General features: G+C 35.1%; 1 protein-coding gene across 1 annotated transcript; it reads right to left on the bottom strand.

The window, feature by feature from the left end:
* Positions 1-5,170: 5,170 nt before the first annotated feature.
* Positions 5,171-20,236, bottom strand: LOC136813371 (tRNA-dihydrouridine(47) synthase [NAD(P)(+)]-like). Its single transcript, XM_067069883.1, has 15 exons — positions 20,131-20,236; positions 19,294-19,951; positions 18,445-18,570; positions 18,116-18,157; positions 17,761-17,850; positions 17,471-17,533; positions 17,142-17,258; positions 16,873-16,938; positions 16,593-16,703; positions 16,183-16,279; positions 15,949-16,027; positions 15,630-15,677; positions 15,199-15,339; positions 13,644-13,772; positions 5,171-5,337 (listed from the first exon to the last, which is right to left on the bottom strand). The coding sequence occupies exons 1-15, from the start codon at positions 20,160-20,162 to the stop codon at positions 5,265-5,267; spliced, it is 1,872 nt and encodes a 623-aa protein (XP_066925984.1). The 5' UTR covers positions 20,163-20,236; the 3' UTR covers positions 5,171-5,264.
* Between the last annotated feature and the right edge of the window lie 2,473 nt (positions 20,237-22,709).

Below are 22,709 nucleotides of genomic sequence, written 5' to 3'. Positions count from 1 at the left end.
AGACTAATTCAGTTTTTTTGTTCACTAGTTTGCGTTTGGAAGTGATAATGTGAAATTTTTCTGCCAAACAAAGGTTGCACGTTTTTGTTCCATTTTTGTAGGATGCAGCTTGATCAATAATTTCCCAGGAGAGAATTGGGTCAGTGACGCCTGATCTTTTCAAATCCCAATAGTAGTTTGAGAGCTGGGTGTGGCTTGTAGCATCTTCGTGTCTCAGTGTGTATTTGTGTGTGTTCCAACGGTCCTTGAAGGTGTTGCCAGTGAGACCAATGTAAAATTTGCCCGGGTCGTTGATAGTTGATTTGATGTGACATTGGTAGATGACGTTTTTTTCAAGGCAATTTCCTTGAAGTGGACAGATATTATTCTTACGACAGTTACACGCAGGGTCGTTAGTTGTTGGATTTTGATTGTTTGAAAGCACTTTCTTATATGTGAAGAAAATTATTCTTGAAATGTTTGGTAAACAACTATAACTAACTTTCAAAGTGTTTCTGTTCAAGATTTTTCGAAATTTGTGATTTTTTGGGAAATTCTTATCGACGATCGCAAGAAATCTTTTTGCAACGTTAGTTTTGACATTCAAACTGAATGGTGGATTAAACCATATAATTTTTCGTTTTCTTGATCTTGGGCGATTATTTGTTCGTTTTTTGTAGGTGATTGATTCTTTGTAACCGCTTGATGTAAGCGCATTGTTATATTGTGGTGCTGCTTTTTTGAAGATTTTTTCACTGGATGAAATTTTTGAAATTCGATCCGAGATCATAGACGGTATGTATTTTATTACATTTGGTGGGTGATTAGAGTTTCTGTTAATATACATTATATCGTTGTTCGGTTTGAAAGTTAGTTATAGTTGTTTACCAAACATTTCAAGAATAATTTCTTCACATAATAAGAAAGTGCTTTCAAACAATCAAAATCCAACAACTAACGACCCTGCGTGTAACTGTCGTAAGAATAATATCTGTCCACTTCAAGGAAATTGCCTTGAAAAAAACGTCATCTACCAATGTCACATCAAATCAACTATCAACGACCCGGGCAAATTTTACATTGGTCTCACTGGCAACACCTTCAAGGACCGTTGGAACACACACAAATACACACTGAGACACGAAGATGCTACAAGCCACACCCAGCTCTCAAACTACTATTGGGATTTGAAAAGATCAGGCGTCACTGACCCAATTCTCTCCTGGGAAATTATTGATCAAGCTGCATCCTACAAAAATGGAACAAAAACGTGCAACCTTTGTTTGGCAGAAAAATTTCACATTATCACTTCCAAACGCAAACTAGTGAACAAAAAAACTGAATTAGTCTCTAAATGCAGGCATACAAACAGATTCATTCTAAAGAACTATAAATCAGTCCCTCCGGACAAATAGCTTTTATTTGCACCTTTTCAACTTTTTAATCATGTACATTATGTAATCACTATCCTATTATGTTTTATATTTTAGCGCTTTATTTAGATATTCCCTTTGGGACTAGGTATTTCGATTTCTACGAGTAGAATTTGTTCTTAGAAAAATTTTTATCCACATCTGATGATCGCCTTGTGCGTGAAACACTGTGTAATGTTTGTTTTTAATATTTGAAGAGAAATATATGAAATGATTTAGCTCTACTTGTTATTGAGCACTATCTTCTTCACCGTTCTTCATGATTTGAAGTTTCAGTTTTTTGAAATTTTGGGTCTCATTGCTCTTATAACTCGTTCAAATGGGAATTTTCTTGTTTCGAAGAGGGCACACTAATCTGCCAAGTATTATTTCAGATAATCAGATAAACAGACAACCAGACCAGCGGACAGACAGACAGACAAACAAGTTGACGAGAAGGTAGAAAGAGAAGTTTGAGAGCTTTCAAACACATCTTATTTACATCTTGTCTAATTGCTGGGTTTTAATTACACTGTCTAGTCTTTTCTGACAGGTATGGTGTAAAGAACATCAAAACACTTCAAATATTTGGCTCACAATCAAATAAGCACCCGAAAGAGAGACAAAACAAGACGACTTGAAGTCGAAAATTTCGCCTAGAGTTTGAACTACATGGGAAAAACAAGAAGTAGATGAAGCTAATCTGAAATCTACTTTACATCGAGCCTTGATGAAACAATTTTACAACAAGAACAACGAGGCTTAAAATCGCTAAAAAAATAAGACCAATTTAAGAACAATTGCTGTTTAATTTTTAAAAATTCTCATAAAGTATATGCTTATAAAAAATTGATATGCTCTTATTGCACGCCATCCCTTGTTTACTTTGTAAGAACTAAGTACCGAAAGGTATATCACCATCCATCAAGAGTTATTGATTTGATTCTTATAAAGTAAATGCTTATAAGAAAAATAAATATGCTCATATTGTGCGCCGTCCCTTGTTTTCTTTGTAAGAACTAATTACCGGAAGGTATATCACCGTCTATCAAGAGTTATTGATTTGATTCTTATAAAGTAAATGCTTATAACAAAAATAAATATGCTCATATTGTACCCCAATCCTTGTTTACCTTGTAAGAACTAATTACGAAAGGTAGATCACCGTCTATCAGAGTTATTGATTTGATTCTTATAAAGTAAATGCTTATAACAAAAATAAATATGCTCATATTGTGCGCCGTCCCTTGTTTACTTTGTAAGAACTAATTACCGAAAGGTATATCACCGTCTATCAAGAGTTATTGATTTGATTCTTATAAAGTAAATGCTTAAGAAAAATAAATATGCTCATATTGTGCGCCGTCCCTTGTTTACATTGTAAGAACTAATTACCGAAGGTATATCACCGTCTATCAAGAGCTATTGATTTGATTCTTATAAAGTAAATGCTTATAAGAAAAATAAATATGATCATATTGTGCGCCATCCCTTGTTTACTTTGTAAGAACTAATTACCGAAAGGTATATCACCGTCTATCAAGAGTTATTGATTTGATTCTTATAAAGTATATGCTTATAAGAAAAATAAATATGCTCATATTGTGTGCCGTCCCTTGTTTACTTTGTAAGAACTAATTACCGGAAGGTAATCACCATCTATCAAGAGTTATTGATTTGATTCTTATAAAGTAAATGCTTTTAACAAAAATAAATATGCTCATATTGTGCGCCGTCCCTTGTTTACTTTGTAAGAACTAATTACCGAAAGGTATATCACCGTCTATCAAGAGTTATTGAGTTGGATGCTTATAAAGTATATGCTTATAAGAAAAATAAATATGCTCTTATTTTGCACCATCCCTTGTTTACTTAGTAAGAAGTAATTACCGGAAGGTATATCACCGTCTATCAAGAGTTATTGATTTGATTCTTATAAAGTAAATGCTTATAAGAAAAATAAATATGCTCATATTGTGCCCCATTCCTTGTTTACTTTGTAAGAACTGATTACCGAAAGGTATTTCACCGCTTTACAAGAGTTATTGATTTGATTCTTATAAAGTAAATGCTTATAACAAAAATAAATATGCTCATATTGTGCGCCGTCCCTTGTTTACTTTGTAAGAACTAATTACCGAAAGGTATATCACCGTCTATCAAGAGCTATTGATTTGATTCTTATAAAGTAAATGCTTATAAGAAAAATAAATATGCTCATATTGTGCGCCGTCCCTTGTTTACATTGTAAGAACTAATTACCGAAAGGTATATCACCGTCTATCAAGAGCTATTGATTTGATTCTTATAAAGTAAATGCTTATAAGAAAAATAAATATGATCATATTGTGCGCCATCCCTTGTTTACTTTGTAAGAACTAATTACCGAAAGGTATATCACCGTCTATCAAGAGTTATTGATTTGATTCTTATAAAGTATGCTTATAAGAAAAATAAATATGCTCATATTGTGTGCCGTCCCTTGTTTACTTTGTAAGAACTAATTACCGGAAGGTAATCACCATCTATCAAGAGTTATTGATTTGATTCTTATAAAGTAAATGCTTTTAACAAAAATAAATATGCTCATATTGTGCGCCGTCCCTTGTTTACTTTGTAAGAACTAATTACCGAAAGGTATATCACCGTCTATCAAGAGTTATTGATTTGATTCTTATAAAGTATATGCTTATAAGAAAAATAAATATGCTCTTATTTTGCACCATCCCTTGTTTACTTAGTAAGAAGTAATTACCGGAAGGTATATCACCGTCTATCAAGAGTTATTGATTTGATTCTTATAAAGTAAATGCTTATAAGAAAAATAAATATGCTCATATTGTGCCCCATTCCTTGTTTACTTTGTAAGAACTGATTACCGAAAGGTATTTCACCGCTTTACAAGAGTTATTGATTTGATTCTTATAAAGTATATGCTTATAAGAAAATAAAGAAAAATCAAAACTGTGAAGCTAAAGACACAAAGATATAATGACGTAATCCAAAGAAAACCTTCCGTGGTTATACGAGCGTGTAATTTGTAAATTGATTTTAGTGAGTTCGTCCACCGTATCAAGTACTTTCGTTTTCAAAATTTTCTTCCGATATCGCCGCACCATGCCTATTGTAATACTTTCGCTAAGGCGAAATTAATAAACCTCAATATGGAGTGGAGTGGAAACTTATTTCAAGAGATGGTTAAATGGTAAAGTCGGGAAAATGGACTTGCTTAGGTGAACAAGCTTATTGAAGTGACACAAATTAGGTAATCAGACCCTGCTCATACATCAAAATCGAAGGGCTAATTCAAAAGAAATGCTAAGAAAGCATAAGGAAAACAAATTAATAACAATCCCAGCCTCAGTTTTCAGAATAGGCTTATACAAAAATTAGAACAGCCGAGCCTCCTTATTGCATCAATTTGATTGTGTGAATGAAAAACAATGCAATTTCATTATGGTTTCATGTCAGCAAAAATAAACAAAGCGTTTCAGCGAGCAAGCTAGTCATTTGCGAAGCATAAAATGAGCTTATGCATGTATACTAATGCTGGTCTGTTCCAGAGAAAATGTAATCCGAAGAAAATACGTCAAACGGCACGTTTTAGGTAAGGGGCTGTGGTATTGTCTATTGTCAATGACCTAAATTGACCTCACGTTCTTATCTTATCATAAAAAGACAACGAACGAAAAAAGATAATTACAACTTTGGCAAAAAAGGTGGGCAAAATAAACTTAGTAACTTACAAATGAACCCAATATAAAGTGACACAAAATAAATTATCCAACACAATTCATGTCTTTGAATATTCAAAAATAATCATCAAAAATACAAAAATTTAATGCAAAAAAAAGCATACCATATTGACGTTCTTTAGGAATAGGAATTAGCTTTGTGTTTTGGTAAGAATATGAAGTTGTCTGGGACTGGTCCAAGAAGCATCTCGCTAAAATAAAATGAAAGAAAGAGAAATGAAATTCGATTATCAGCGCACAATAGCAAGAAACGCTTCAAAGGAAACAAGCAACATGCTGAATGGACCTACCTAATGATTAACATCAGATGAAAATAAGAAAAAAGTGACAATAATTATACAAAAATTCAGAATGGAAAAATAAAGCTTGTGTGTTGAATAATGTAAAATGGTAAAAAGGAATCACTTAAACCATTCAGGCCCAAAAAACCTTTTAAGCTGTTTTTGGCCCAAATTGGCCCAAAAAATTTCCTTAAAAATCTGGCTCCGTCACATTTTGGGCATTGCCATTTTGCATCATTGTGCAAAAAATCAGAAAAAAAATATGAGTCAACATTGAGAAAAGCTATATTTTCTTATTTGGTTAAAGGGAATTTCCCCAAAATACTAAAATCCGTCTTTTAAAAGGCGAATAAGAATTTTCCGGGAAAAACCACTTCAGCCATTCTTTAGAGAATCTTGCCCTCCATCTTTGTACAAAAAATCAGAAAAAAGTAATAACAGGATTATACACAAAGTCCAAAAAACCCTATTTTTAGGCAGTTTTTGGCCCAAATTTGTCCAAATATATATTTTTTCGAAAACCGGGCTCCGTCACATTTTAGGCATTGCTATTTTGCATCATTGTGCAAAAAATCAGAAAAAAATAATGAGTCAACTTTGAGAAAAGCTGGTAACAGACAGACGGACGGACGGACGAACGAACGGACATGGGTTAACCGGGGTACCCGGAGGTAGGTCCAAAAATACGTATGGTCATTACACGGAACAGGGAACAATTTTTCGAGTTTTGATCTTAGCTCTAGTTTAGACGGCCGACTTTCTGCCCTGCCTATTCTAATTGATAGAGTAGGCAGAAAGAGGGCATAAAGTTGGCAGTTAAAATCTTTGTTTGGAAAAGCTGGAAAAGTTTGAAAGAAGACATTGCATTGACGTCAAAAGAGGGCTATGCATTGGCATTTAGACAGCTCACTTTATGCCCACTTTAATTCACAATTAGAATAGGCAGGGTAAAAAATGGGCCGTCTAAACTAGAGCTTATTTATACGGAAAACTATGAACGAGTGTCTTTTTTAATGTTTTGTTCTTTCTCTTCTTGTTTTTTTCTCTCTCCTTTATTTTGATGAAATCAACATCAAAACATTCGAAAGAAAACCGAATGGTCATTAAATCTTGACAGCTCTTTTTTTTCAAAATGATGATGCTGATGATGATCAAAGAATCACTCGTGTGAAAATGATAATTATAGCACAGTTATTGAAGAAATTGATTTTCTTCTTCTTCCTTCATTTTCAATCTTCATTTTCAGACCTTTTTGGAATTTTATTTCCGATAATATTCCACTCATGTTTATCTTTTCAACAAGCACAAACCCGCTATTTCAATTCGAGCTCTATCAAGAGCTACAGCCTATTTGTCTCCGCTGCAGGTTATATTGAGACAGGTTTTAATTTTAAATATTTCTCCTCCCGAATTTAGAATTGTGTTTTTCTTTGAAAGAAATATTGTGAGTTGTTTAGGGGAATTTACGTGAAAATTGAAAGCGAAAGTAAAAGATACTCAAGTTAAGAAGTTTTTGCAGCCGGATATAATCTGATACTAGTAACTGACATCTCTTTGGCATCAACAAAACACTTAAACTCCTAAAATGCGAAATTCACGCAAAAGAAAACCCGCGAAATGACGTTATGGATCGATTGCAAGAAATATTTCACTCTTAAGCACCCTCAAGTAGGCCTGCAGTCCCGCACGGAATTTTGCAGAAATTTGGCGTTTGAACATTTCAGGACCTATATGAATTTTAGCTTTTAAAATTTTGCAAATCACTTGGTTCCTGATTTTCAAAACGATACCTAAACCAAAATTTTAAAATGACTTCTAATCCGCTGAAACAAGAATTGTTAGCTTAATTGAATTTAAAAAAAAATGTACCAGAGTGATTAACTCTTTAAGTGCCACGGTCATTTTTTCTAAGTTTTTTTGAAGAAAATCGCTAGTTAAAACTTTAAAGGCTTATATCTTTAGATCGTGCCTTTGCCACCACCCAATTTAGGAAGGGCAGGTTGGGCGGCATTCGGACGTAATAGGTGTTTTCTTTCTATATGTTTTTGCCAATTTCTGCACCCATTCGTAAAAGCATAACAAAATTGTCGACAACAAGCGGTTAGTGTAAAACACAGGTCACAGGTCACAGGTCACGGGTCACAGGTCACAGGTCATACAAATTACAGACCGGAAAACTGTAACGCACTCGTAACATACAACCCATAACATACAACTCATAACAAAAGTTCCTGAAAATAATAGATGTAATGGAAATGTAATATCAAAATATGGTATTTAGAAGACTTAAACGACAAATCATCAACCCCAAAAATTGACAACAAATGACACTTAAATTATGTAAATAATGATGTTATCTCGAAGTATGAGGTTTTGTACACCAATTAACAATAAAATATCTATCATGCGTAATAGGATGCCAACGCTGCAAGTGGATATAGATTGACAGGTTTTGAAAACAATAAATACTCCAAGAGAGCTGTTTTAGAGAGATGAAAATAGTGACGTCATTTTATCAAAAATACGAAGCAGGGGATAAAAATAATAAAACATTTATAAAATAATAATCCCATTGACGCTATTTTCATCAATTCTTGTTATCATACCCAAGGTGATGCAGGAGATAAAATGAGATATGACATTAGTGATTGTGAAATAGCTATTTTCCTGTTAGGGGCTGTATAAGGCAAAGGTGAGATCGATATTCGAATATTTCTTTATTCTTTGTATATAACATTCGTAACATGCGTATAACATTGAAAGGATAACTTTTTTGCATGTGTGATATAGATGTAATATATAATACAAGTATCACAGGTCCGTGTTATGCACGGCATAAAACGCGAAATCACGTGGTAAACACGTGGGATGATTTTTAGCTTTAAAATAGTTCTATATCAATAAAATACCTTTGGAATTATATCATTGACATTAACAACTGTTTTTCAAACATTTTTTTTGTGTTTCACAGTAATCAACGCTGACCTGTCAACACTGACCTGTGACCTGTGACCCGTGACCTGTGACCTGCGTTTTACACTAACCGGACAACAAGGCGGAAACAACAGGCGGCATGGTCCAACATTAACCTCAAAAGTATTTCTCTTTAAAGTTACAACAGTATACACTTGGTATTGCTCCCAACGGAAAAGGGGGATGTATTGTGTCAGTTTATTTCAGTCTATTTATTTGTTATTTCTTTCTAAAATTAAAGAAAAATACTTTTGAGGTTAATGTTGGACCATGTCACCTGTTGTTTCCGCCTTGTTGTCGACAATTTTGTTTATACTTTTACGAATGGGTGCAGAAATTGGCAAAACATATAGAAAGAAAACACCTATTACGTTTGAATGCAAGCTTTACTGCTGGTAAACAAGAAATTAGGTACAACCATTTTTATGAACTTGCTTGGAAAACTTCATTTAGGAGGTTATTTGTAACAATTTAAGGAGTAGACGACAAAGTTTTAGGGGAAAACCAGGAAGCATTATTCATTTACCGATTTACTTTGATTTATAGGGTAATTGGTTTGGGTATGAACGGACAATGGTATGAATTCGAAATACAAATCTCGAAATTACGTTTCAGTAAGATGATGTTTTTTGATCATTATATCTCTCCAGTACAGTAGGTCAAAGACTTCATTTGAATCGCGACAATTTAAATTCTAATAAAAAAAATGCTTACAAAATACTGCTGAAATACACCAAAAACTTGCTCACTTTCTGCGAACATTTTTGAACTTTATTGGTGACAAACAACATGGAAAAATATTTGTTTTGATGCAGCTTGCTTGATCTATTTCCGTCTCAAATGACGTACTTCGTCACCAAGCACTCATATTGTTAAAAAGCAAACTTTAACAAGAACTTTGCTAATGTAGCGCCAAATGGGCTTGAAATTGGTTAGAAATCAGATGCTAAGAAGGGGCATATCATTCATTTATGGTTTAAGTCAATAGTACATCATTTTTGTTATTAAAAGGTGACCTCAACATTCGAAATTTGTCCCCTTTTTATATGAAGAGCCAAGTCCAGATTTTTTTTGGGCGTTTCGGAAAAATAAATAACGTAATCTTGAATAATATACATAAAACGTCGTTTGACTGCTAAATACAAGGCCTCAAGAAGAACCACAAAAATATCAATTCAAGAGAAAAGCTACCTTGTCAAGAAATACGAGGGGTGACTAATATTTGGGCTAGACAGGTCTTTTTCAGGAATTTTGCCCATCTTTTATTTCCCGCCCGAAAATCCACCCAGTGAGAAATGCGCGATGAACAGAATAATGTAAAGGTGTTAAATTTGAAGCCAAGGCGTGATGAGAGGGTAACTAGGCTAATGAAAAGTAGAAAAGTAGAAGTCGGAAGGAGGCGACTCAAAGGTTCCTTTTTCAAAAGTATACCAATTTAAAGAAAATGATTCAAATTTCTCGAGGTACAAAACAATGCGCCGATTAAAATGCTTACCGACTAAAGTAAGCATCCATTCGCGCTAAAAAACTGTTAGTAAAGTAATACTTATCAGATGAGAAAATGTACTTGGCAGATTTAGGTACATAAATAAAATGACTTTAAAGGACAACCCATACGTGAGCAAAAAAGAAAAAAAATTCTTTAAGTACTTTTCTTTCTTTGGTCAAGACTCATCTGAAGTGTAAGGACGTTAAAACCCACCTAAAAGACCTTTTTGGAAAGTCTGCCAACTTTCTTTACCATTTTTTTTTTAGTAGCATCGGGTTCGAAAGTGACAGGTTAAACTTTTCCGCTTATCAAAAAAATTACACGTTCTCTTTATAAGAACATCCAGAGTTTTTGCAGCCTTCGAATGTTCTTAACTTTTTGAGTTTTAAGGCTTTAAGGTTCTTAACATGTTCTTATTTTCACCATTGTGTGAAATTTTTTTTCCATTTTCTTAATATTTTGGTGATTGAAGCCTCTTGTTCTTATATAGTTTGTTCTTATAAAAAACGTGTACATGGCCTACCAACGAAAATTGAATAGCAAGTTAATCTTAGGTTCCAATTAAACGCCTACCCCCGCTTGTTAATTTTTCGAAAATTTTCCAGCCCCCCCTCGTTTATTTATATTACTTGTTTTTCTGTAAGGAGGACGTTTATTATTATTTCTTAGATCCTGACTAAAAGGACGACGGTAAATCAGCGTTTTTAGCCTTCTTGATTGCAGGTCAAAACTGCAGGCTGGCTTTAAATACATTAAACATAATTTGACCAATCGATTGCCATTGGTTCAGGACATCTCACTTTAACCATCAGTTAATTTGAAAGTAAGACGTTTTATGAAACATTTTATGCTTGTAGATTTAGATTTTAGGTAACAAAAAGTCACGTATCACACAATCCTGAAAACCCGCAAATATCAAAAAAATCAAAAAAATATATTTTAGGTATTAAATTGGGCTCGAAATGTCGAGTGTTTTGGACTAAAACTGTTTTCCTTGGCCCTAATTTCAGAATGTTTGCCTCAAAATATTGCGTCGTTGCATGTTTGTGTAATAGCTTTACGCAGAAGTAAGATTTCGCCTTGGTCCCTTGCTTAGTAACATATTTTCATGGACTATAAGGCACGGTAAAAAATCTTAAAGTGTTTGTTTATTGTGCAGGTTATTTTAAGATGTTTTTCAAGATGGTATATAAGTTACTTTTTCCTTAACGTTTTCAAGACATTCAAAAGTGGGCTTTTTCAAGATGAAGTAACTACCTTTCTATATAAGGTAATGAGGTTTTGCAAGCACCATGATATGAACAATATTGATATTGGAATAACGGCCAAACCATGCTTAGAAGCAACAACATTTTTTAGTACCAACAACTTAATGGCAAAATTTTCAAATCTACATTGTGTTCCTTGTTCATTACTAATTTGTCCTCAAGCGTTTTTCGAATTTGTCGGATTATACGTTTTAATTTACTCTTTTTTTAGTTGCACCACGAAAAAGTTTACCAGTTTGAATTCAATTTCCTCAAGTTGTTCAAATATCAGAAAAATCAATTCTTTCGCATCGGAAAGAGGAAAGATCCCGGGTCAGTTTAAAAAGGACCGCAGGTGCGGCCAAATATTAGGCTTTTGAAATTGGACCCTCACAACGCAGAGAAAAAGTCAAATTCGAGTTAATTCGGGCGAAACATCGAGCCTTGCGTGCACTTTCCTGGATTTTTTTTTAATTTCAAGGCAGTAAATGATTTCCAATTTTTTTCCCAAAAGACTTCGTTTTGCTCACTTTTTACACGCAGAGTGCGCTTTCTCTCATTTTTACTCATTTCGACTCTTACAGTGCACATTTGTAAGCCTGAAAAACGCACTTTAAGGGCCGCACCTAGTAGGTCGCTTACCTTGAGTGCCCCTCCCCGGGGGAAAGATCAACTTAAATTTGAATGGATCATTTATCAAACTTCGTAAAGAAAATCAAAAGTCTTGATTTAAGGATAGAAGATTCAGAAAGAAGATAAAATGAGGATTCATTTCGCTAAGATCCAACCCCCATGGATTCTCCCTTTTTGTAGAATGATTAAAATTTCAAGAGCGGAAGAAAACTTCTCATATGGATAAACAATAGCGGAAAAGTCGAGTGCACTTTCAACTAATCTCCTCACCTAGTGATGGTGGGAAAGCAACACAAAAGTTTCAAGAGGAAAGAAAGTAGATAGGTAAGTATGTAGAGACTTTAAAGCTCGAGATTTCGTGTTATATCATGCGTAACAGTTGTATTTGAAAAAACTTTACTTTATGGTTGAAGATATTAAGCAATGTGCCCTGATATGTTTCCATCGACCACCCATGAAAGAAGTCAGAAGCTTTGTTCAAGGTGTGGAGGAGAGTAGTTTTAATTTTTATTTCCTTATCTAACAGAAGAAGGTTCTCCTCCGTAAAGATATGACTTTAGTGAACTTTAATATCGAAACTTGCTTTAATAGCATAACGAGGAACTTTTTTTAGGAATTTTTTAGTTTCAATGGTCTACCATGGTCTACTTTACATTCCGAGGCATTGAATTAGTGAGTCATGAGAATGTGGACTTTGAACTTACAGACAAACTTGTTTTTCCCTGATTTCAACCAGATTGATCGAGTATGCATCAAAGAAAAAGTAGTGACGTAGAATGTTGTTTTTTTAGTTCCCAGGCAAAAATGAGGTCCCCCGGAGTTTTAACCCCCCCCCCCAAAAAAAAAAAAAGAATTCATGAAATTTTTGGTAGCCCAAGCTCTTTCGACTCTCGACACGTTTAACGAAAAAAGGGTTATTCAATGTAAATTGCGTTGTTGTAGTTCGAAGGTTAAGATAAACTTTTTGGTCATTTTATCTGAAAATATTGCACCGCAGAGGAAAATCTTTCAGCTTCACGAGCTTTAACTTGAGTAATTGAAGCCATCATTTTAAGATGAAGTCTTCAGCCCCCACATTAAATGATGAAATTTCAGCTCCCCAAGTAAATCAGTCCCCCCCCCCCCCCAAATACTAATTGAAACATCTTTAGCCCCACATTTTTTGGGCTTTTTAGATGCTATGAAAATTAGGTTGAAATGACGTGCCGAGCCAATGTCCGAGCCAAGATCTGAAAATAGACTCTTACGAGGAAAATGTTTTGCCGTTTTTGGGATGAACAATATAGAAAGAAGACCATTAACAAATTTTTGTCCGAGTCTTGAAGTCAAGACCTTTTGAAATTTTCAATTTTCGTGATTTTTGGGACCTTTTCAAGGAGTGTTTTTTATAACTCTCGATAATTTCTGGAGCTCTAGAGAAGAAGATTAGTAACCTGTGAGCTTTTTTGGTGAAAGCTGATCAGTTCATTATTATTGTTTGATCTCTAACAGCAGAGGCCCAAGAAATGCAGGTTGTTTGTTATGCTTGATGGAGGGAGTGAACCAACTGACCAAATTGTTGAGAGCTATCATCGAGTTAGACATCACGAAAAAACAACAACCCTTGAGCTGTCAAAATGCGGTACGGATAACCTGTTTGCTACAGTCTAAACTACATATTAGGATAGAAAGGTTTTGTTTCATTTAAAAACAGTTTTAATTGATCTAAAATTAACATGGTGCGTGTATAAAACCCAATGCTACCAAGAAAATAGAAATCGAGGCTGAAATCCAACTTAGTCCTCATGCATTCCAGGCTTTATAAACGTTGATTGAGGCTATCAGCAAGCATCGAGAGGCTGAAAATGTACTAGGAAGTTGAAATATTGTATTACCTGAGCTTGACCCAATCATTTGCATTACGACTCGCCAGCATCGTCTCCATATCATCCCGCCCAACATAAGCTGGAGGGCGTTGATTGATCTTTTGTGGCGGCTGCTCTAACACACCTACTGGAATGTATCTAAAAGACAATCAATGGGGAAATTTAAAAGAGTAGTAGGATGCAGAAGAGAGGGGCCAGGAGTAGTTCTCTCGACAAACTTCATGCAAAACATTGGTATATTACCGAGTGACACATGAAAAAAGTATAGGGGTCTGATGACTAATTTGTGTCCGTGGAAATGTGAGTTTATTTGCATAAATGTTTAAGAAAACGAGGAGTTAATTATCCAAAGTCGCCTGAAAATAAAGCCATGTTATTCCTTGTTAATTGTTACGGCTTATATGAAGATCTCTTTTAATAAACAGGGGGGTCCAATTAGAACCAAGCCAAGTGTTCATTTATTAGGCTCCTAAGAGTACTTCTTTGTTGACGAATCTAGACTAACAAACACGCTTATCTTGTGTGAAATAATTATAAATCCAAATAACATACACATACTTTCAAAACATTCATCAGCCTTCGTTTACGACCTTATTGGGCCTAAGGAAATAGCCATGATACAACTATCCCCATCTGATCCTTTATCAAGGCTATGAATGGTGAAAATACTACAAGCACTGGATTGCTAATCTCGGGACGTAACTCCTAAAATTACCTTGGCTCTACTTGGAAAACAACTGACTTTCCATAGCCTAAACGACAATAATACAACTGATTTATAATTTATGACTACGTTGAATTTGCTTAAGATTTCTTAAATGTTTTAATCATAGTAACACATAGTAATTATTTTCAAGTGTGATGCCTGTCTAGTAGTCTAGATGGTCAATCTTAAGTAGCAAAAAGTCCAACAACCAATTCCAACAAACAACCACCGCTTCAATTCTGAAACTCGTAAAAAAATTTGAAATCGTGCCTAATTCGTATCGGGGAAAGTTCAATTTCAAAGACATTGCGTAATGTCTGAGGCTTGACTTTCTAACCTCTCGCCAGCTAAAAACTGTCTTTGCCGAACGGCTAAGAGCGGCAAATCTCTGGAAAGAGGATTTACCGACTATTAAGCATCCTCTATAAGAAGTACGAATTCAAGCAGCCTAAGCAAAACTTTGTTGTTGGCACGACGATTCAAAAGTTAACAACATTTTTTGAAGTTAAAACTCCTGATTAAGATGTGGTGCAAAAGCAAGTCAACACAAAGTCTAGAAGAAAAATTTGTGTTTGAGCACTTGATGATTTCAGCGGATTTATATCAATTACATACACTTAATTCTAAGTTATCTTTCTTCATTACAATGAACAGCAAATTTCGTAAAAACCGACATTTTCACTAACACATATAGGCATGGAACCCATACACTTCTTCGTGTGTCCATCAGAAATACATTATAAAAAACCCTTACCTTACCAGTCCGAACAAGAGGATACAGTAGACTAAAAACAAGCTCTCATGAAATTTATCTCGAAAAACTTTACCAGGATGATACTTCAGCCAATCAAAACTCACCTGTGCAAGAACGACAACCATTCTAGAAGAAACCTTCGTGTATTTTCAACTCCTTTGTGATCAGAACCCCAATGTTCCAGCCCAAAATTCGTATATTCTCTTAAAATCTCGAACCGCTCGTGTGAAGAAATGTCCCAATGTCTATAAAATAATGGAAAAAGTTATAATCCGGATCTAAATGTATAACAAATGATGCAAATAAAATACAGATCCCGCTGTGTATGAAGCTTCCCACAAACAAAAAATTTCGATAAGTCGTGGTCTTTTTCGCGAAAAGAATTCCTTACAAAGCAATTCACTGCGAAATTCTTTTTTTAATTTGGAAATAATGTAAAACTTTAAAATGAACTTTAAGCCTTCGACATCCCTTTTTAATTTTAAAGGATAAATAAACAAAGCAAAAATCTGACAATGAAATAGTACAAAATCACCTTTGCTCCTTAATTTCTGTGAAGATCCAAGGTTTGATAAGCGCACCTCTGAAAAATTAAGGAAATATATTTTCCAATACTCGAACACGTAACGCAAGGGGAGCACAATATCGTTTAAGGAAATTTCGAGTTATGGGGTGAGGTTTATAAGGCTTTGTTAACTGAAGGGACCATAAAGCATGTTCGAGTTGAGGAGACATTCGAGTTAAGAATTCATTCCACTTATTTGCGTTGAGTGTAAAATGATTTTAATATAGGACCTACAATTGAATAAAAAGATGAGGTGGCCACTTCATGACATTTGTAAAATAATTTATACCGTGCGATCATTAAACCAGAAACATGGGTGTTTTCACGGTGAAGGTTTGCATCTTCGAAGGATAAAATATCTCCGTTTCCTATGAAAAGGGTGACAGTAATTCACTAAATTCTTTAATGTATGTTCACGAGGGCGTTATTATGGTCCAACTTTTAAGGATTCGGAAAATATGTTAAAAAAAGAAGACGAGTAAAACTATTTGCATACGGCCATCTATGAAGAATGTGTTGTTACCGAAGAAAGGGATTGGGTCGGACAGTTGTGCGCATTGGTTGATGTATTCCCAATCAGCTGCTTTTGTGTATCTCTGTTCTCGAGTTCGTCCGTGTAACTTTGTGATAGAGAAAGTGATAAAATATTTACTAGACTGGAGCTGAATGGAATAACATTCACTGTAATTTTGGGATAGTTCGCAATGGAGTAAATATGCCAATCTTTCAGGGTTGACAGTATTAAGATTGTTTTAAGATTGCTGATGCAGTCAACAACAAAAAAATCTATTATCAGGTATCCCAAAAAACAGCCGTAAACAACGACGAGGATGGGCCGACAAGTAACGTAAATCAAAGCCTGGAATGAAAGTTTAAAGAAACTGAACCTGTCACTAAAAAGTGAAAATGGGCTTATAGAACGTATATACATACAGCCATAGCGCCAACGCCCCATTCTTTGATCATTGGAACAACCTTATGGGCTGTGTTTTTGTTCTCATAAATTCCTGTTCGCATTTTGATTGTGATAGGAATGTCGGAAACCTACAAAAAAGAATCAATCCTAATAAAGATGATACAACCGTATATGAGATATTTCAAAAAAAGTCACTAATCCTCAAACGATAAGCTTCGAAATATTAACTTCATATCAGAAGTTTTGAAAAACGTAGATGTAAATCAAATGAAATAAGGAAGCAAAAGCAAAGTGTACCTCTACCATACCACGTACAACCTTCTCTAATTTGCTCAATCGACCCATCAACGCACTTCCTTCACCCTTGAATATAACGAGAATGAAAAACGCTGATACAAGAAAAGGTATTGCTATGATTGTAACCAGTGATACTTCAGGACTTTCTTACCAGTGTAGAAAGTCCTTAGTTATTGTGTCCAGCACCTGCCCAATGAAGTTTGATAGAATAATCATCCAGTCTCTAACCAAGAATCGACAGACTCTACTATTTTATTCATCCTACCTACCTTTTTGAAAACAAGATCGATAGGACAACCCATGTTTATGTCTATGAAATCAACATTACATTCCGCATTGATCAATTCCGCTACTTTTGACATACTATCCGGATAACCACCACATATCTGGAAAAATAAAACTTTTTTTGTGAAAAGATCTCCGAAGCTTTTTAAAAATCATATATCAATGGCAACTCAATTCTTCTCATCAAATATATGTCCCTATCACAAAGCATAAGCGGAGAGGAGCAATTCTTTTAATTTGCTCAAAGACATATCAAAATTGCCATTCCTTCAAAACAGTGCAACAGTGGACGCTTCAAAATGTGATACTTTACCTGTACGCCAAACACATCTTCAGAGGGGTGTCGTCGAAGTAGTGCCCATTCTCCTTGACCGCCCTGTAAGAAATGGAAGAATAACAAAAGAGGCTTCATTAGGTGTAAGGGGGAAAGCGCTTAAAAGGGTACTACTTTACGAGACCTTTCTTTGAAACGACCCTATTGGTCCAAGTCGAAATGAGGAATAGATAACATAAGAACCACACTTCGGGCACATTTTAAGTTAACAGAAGTAACCAATCAAAGGCCCTGGAGTAATAGTGTTCTGAAATCAATCACGGACGCACCTGTAGTAAATTAGTAGACATAGCCATTTCACCACAAGTTATATCAACTCCCAACCGTTTGCATACTCGACGGTAAGGAAGATTTCCCACCTGAAAAAGTGAAGATAGTCAGGTTGACGCACATTAATTTCACCACCAAAAACATTGATTAATTCCTCCCCCTTGCCTATTCTCTGAAGAGAGCCTTTCAAACATAAAAACATGTAAATACCATTGTGCTTCAATTTACGGACCCATTTACCGCTCGGGAAAGTTTGAAGTGTTCACAGAGGGTTGCATATCAATAAAATGAATGTGTAGATTCAAAAATAAGACTAACAGAACAATAGATATGCTTAAGTATGTTGATTCTTACTGTGGTCAAAGGAGCCAAGTACAACTTGTCTTTAAAATCAACCTGGAAGTTTGAAAAGACATAACATGATGAAGCGCTCTGAGACAAATTTTTAGCTTGAGTAGAGTGCGTTCTTTGTCGTTGCGGTAAAGGAAGATACCGCATTTGAAATACCAAAGGGCTAATTTCCAACCTTTTGATTGACTTCTTTTTCATAGAAGCACATATCTTTGAACCGCAACAAAATTTGAATATTCTCTCGTCAGTCCGATATTCAAATAGATAAACTTATCCACATTTTGAAATTTTAGTTTCAAATAATTTTGGAAATTTCAGTTTTAAAAAAGTACCTTTTTCTTTTCACATTGTCTTAGCTTGATGACATCTTCGTCAGTCACACATCCGACGGTTGTCGCTGGGGATGGAGTCGCCTCTTCCGGTTGACTGGTTACTTTTTCAGGGATATGATTTTGTGACTATTGACAGATTAGAGGACATGTTTTATTATTGGCAAAAAGAAACCCAATACTCTACTATAAACTACTTTAAAGGGGGGTTCGTTGACGAAGAAAGCTAGAATAGAAAATGGAAACTCTCGACATTCGAATTTCTCTCAAGGGAAAAACTTATGAGACTTTAAGACTATGGCTAAACCTTATGGGCCCTTTTTACACCGGCCCTTATCGGCGTTATTTTTGGGCTCGTGGCGTAATAAGGGCCGGCGTTAAAAGGACCAAGATTTTGCAATGTTACCCTAAAAGCGGCGTTAATTTTTATCATTATTTCTCAATTTAAAGGATTTAAGGTATGATTCGAAGATGAAGATTATCCATTGTTTTACTCTATACTTAAAACTTAAGTGAAATAATTAATATATTTAAAAATCAGTGATTTTCGATGAATTTCCAACAGTTTACTACTGAAAACATTTTAATGTAAATTTTAGTCATTATTTACTAATTTGAAGCATAAGTATAGCCGTTTTTACAAATTTTGGCGTTATTAACGGCCCTAATTGGCGTAAGCCCAAAATTAGGCTGTGGCGTAATAAGGGCCGGCGTAAAAGGGGCCAGCTTTAAATTATGGCCGAGGTAAAAAGGGCTGATAAGGTAGTAATAAAGAACCTTAGGATTTTAAATTTAGCAATTAACTAAACACTTTCCTTGCATCTTGAAAATGTTAAAATAAAAATTTCTGACCTTGGACACCGTTGTATTTTCATTGTTATTTAAAACGTTTTCAGGGACACCAGGCATCTCATTCTTTGTGTTTTGTTGGCCGTCTTCTCCTCGTGAAGGCCTCGAATCGACCAGCGCCATTTTCTTTAAATACTGACTCGTCTTCTCATACTTAAATTTCTTTTTCCGTAAAATGTTCATTAGGTCTCTCGTTAACACATTTTGATCTTTCTCAGAATAATTTTCTAAATATTCTTTATATTTTTCTTCTACAACTATATTTTCATAATTTTCCGTTAAATGACTCTTCGCATATCGGCATTCGACACCATATTTACATTTGCCAGTCAGCTGAAAATTGATGCACTCCTCACCTATGTCCTTAGGTTTCTTCTCCATATATTCACGTACGTCGTGCATAAATTTACACTTATCCCCATACTGACATACAGTGCCGCGGTGAACGTTGGGACAGATTCGAAATTCAGACGCGACTTTTGGAACAGTTCTAGGACGAGCTTTGTTTTGGCCTTTAGTTTTTTGTTTCTTGGGAGGTGGAGGCTCAGTCGAGGCACTTTCGCTTTCGTTTTCCTTGCCATGATTTTCTTCGGGAACTTCACTTTCCTTTTGAGCAGGTGGTTCTTTTTGTTTTGGTTGCTCGTCTAACATCACCAAGTATCTAAAGTAATTTTAGAAGATTATAAGGGAATTTCAGTTCAAACACTTTCGACAAAGTGACAATGACTATAAATACATCGCAATTTCCCTGAGAACGACACTACAGTATAAACAATCAGCGAAAAGAAAAAATTCAAAACGACATAATGATCTTCTAATCATGAAAAAGAAGATACTTACTCTTGTTTGATAGCCGCTTCGCCTGGTCTCATGGCTCAATCAAAAAGTCGAAAATTTAGATCGTATTTGTTTTGTATTGTTGAATATTTTATATTTGGATAAACCTAAAAAAGATAAACACGACGTCATATTGAAAAATGTCAGATGTCATAAAGTTTCTGAGTTTGAAGAACAAATCATTGAAAAGACACAAGGTACAATATATAAGGAAATGACATTGCTGGTGTGAAAATAATCCTTAAATAAAAATTAATTTACCGTACAATTCATTTCATATAGATAATAGTGATGTACAAAAAAATTCGTATCGAATAAAGAAACATCAGTAAACTAAACTACACACTTTATCATAAGAACAAGTTTATAATAAGAACAAAACTGATGTCTGGAATAGCTGAGATAATCAAATCACAAAGACGCAAAATCATAGAAATAGGTTATGAATACCCCATTTTTCGGCTAAAAGTAAGAACAAAAATGAGGCTCAAAGTGCCAAAAAATAAGCACAGCTGAGCTTCAAAACATGCAATGATTCCTATAAAAAAGTTCGTTTTTTTACTACACCCATCTAAAATCAGAAATCGAATCCAATACAGCTTTTCGACCGTATTCACGCGGTTAGGTGCGTGCCACTTTATTATTAAATTTACCACCCTAAACTCGATCCAATCCTTTTTTAACACTTTTTTCTATTGTCTTTAGGTGCGAAAAAAGACCGGGACGGTTTTAGGGTAGTAAAACGGACAAAAAAATGCCCACACGGCAATTGGCGGCTACAGTCGAAATGTTGTATGCTAAATGACGAATTAAAAATGCATTGGTACCAATGTTCGCTTCGATCCAAACTCAAGATTGCTAGCTAGAACATGTAGTTCAGCACCATATTTTCACCACAGAAATCCACAGAAAAATAGCCTACTTGAATTAAAAACCTTCTGCTCTATAAGCTTCAAACTCAATCGAAAGATTTCTTGAGATTCTCATTATTTCATTTTCATTTTCAACTCCATTTTTAAGAACTCTCTGATATTCGGATCAGGGACCTTCTCAAGAGACTTCAGAGCGGCTTTCCCTCCATCACGGTAAAAATCCATCAACTCTTCCGCGTAAACCATCCAAACACAATTAGCACAACCTGACCCGCAGCATAAGCCTTCAGGAGGAGGGGCAGGTGGTTTGCCATTCTCCTTATTGGGTTTGGAGTTTTCCTCCGTCGTGGGAGTATTTTGATTGGCAAATGATCGACATTTTGTGAAGTGATGAGGTGCGAAAGGTGTTCGAATGCTTCGTGTGATTGTCTTGATCACATTGCTCCAAAACATGTAATAATATTAATTTCGTTCCTTTGTTTATGTTTTTATCTAAAGAAAAATCACAAGAAATGCATACACAGGAATTAAGAAAAAACCATCTATCATCTTAATCTATAGATTCTGTATATGGAACCAATCAATAGGCTTTGGAAACCTTTGGAAACTCCCTGAATAAGCTCGGTATCTACCGACCATTTTTTTTATACTACCGGAGCAATATGATAATTATTCAAGATTGGGTAAATCAAATAAATACAAAATTATTCAAAAAAACAACAAAAAAAACACCTTAACGAAATTATTGTTTAAGTTTTTATGTATAAATTCAAATTGTACGTATGGAAACCTTAACATTATTCAAGTGAACATTAATTCCTTATAAGGAAACTAATTTATTTGGAAATGAGTTAAGGGGGTTTGGCAGACTTTCATGTTCCAGCCACCTTCAAAAGCTTTTTTCCGCGAATTCACGTATTAAAAAAAATAGAAAATAAAAAACAGCAATAAATAATTTTACTTCGCTCAAAATCAGACGAATTCATTTATGCCGTTGCGGACGCAGTCTAGTGAAACTTCACTAGAGGCTGCGGACCGCAGGCTACGTCCTTGTTTGTTTCATTCCTCGAACCAAGATGGCGGCATCTAAGCCCGAGGATGAAACTATGAAAACGAACGAAGAAGAACCTGCAAAAATCAACAACATCAATGGAAGTAAGACCGAGAAAAAGTCAAGAAAAAGGAAACGAAAGGATAAAGATCGATCTGTTTCACCTAGTTCCAGTTCAAGTGGAAGCAGTAGCGAAGAAACATCATCTTCGTCTAGCTCCAGTAGCTCTGAAGAAGAGAGGAAAAGAAAATCAAAGAAGAAGAAAAAGAAACATACTAAACGCAGGAAAAGAGAAAAGCAGGGTAAGAGACCCAAGCTCCAACTCTTCAGCATGGAAGAGAACAAAAATGGCTGGGACCTGGATGAAGAACTGGCCCAGTACATCGAGGACAATACTGTCAACTATATTCCAGACAAGGACATCTTAAAAGATGTCATGGACAAATATCCAGTCCCTCAAAATGTATCAGAAGTCCTAAAAATGGATCTGACTATGGATACTTTCCTGAAAGGGAAAAACACCCCAGGAAAAATAACAATCTCCAAGGACAAATCTTTGTCGAGGATTTCAAATAAAGTCCGAGATATCCTTGGACCATTGACAGCAGTATGGCAACAAGTCGAACAGGTTCGCAGTGAGAAAAGCGACAACCACCTCA

The sequence above is a fragment of the Clytia hemisphaerica genome, unplaced genomic scaffold (assembly GCF_902728285.1).
Source record: "Clytia hemisphaerica strain Z4C2 unplaced genomic scaffold, Clytia hemisphaerica genome assembly, whole genome shotgun sequence".
Taxonomy (NCBI): domain Eukaryota; kingdom Metazoa; phylum Cnidaria; class Hydrozoa; order Leptothecata; family Clytiidae; genus Clytia; species Clytia hemisphaerica.
Note: the sequence above shows the minus strand (reverse complement) of the source record. Positions and strands in the feature narration are given on the sequence as shown.

What these genes read in the sequence shown, in the direction of transcription:
- LOC136813371 (XM_067069883.1), bottom strand. Translation starts at nt 20,162, where the DNA reads ATGAGACCAGGCGAAGCGGCTATCAAACAAGA. An exon ending in GACAATGTGAAAAGAAAAAG is followed by an intron (nt 18,158 to 18,444) that starts GTACTTTTTTAA and finishes TCAAACTTCCAG; the next exon opens with GTTGATTTTAAAGACAAGTT. An exon ending in ACTTGGCTCCTTTGACCACA is followed by an intron (nt 17,851 to 18,115) that starts GTAAGAATCAAC and finishes TCACTTTTTCAG; the next exon opens with GTGGGAAATCTTCCTTACCG.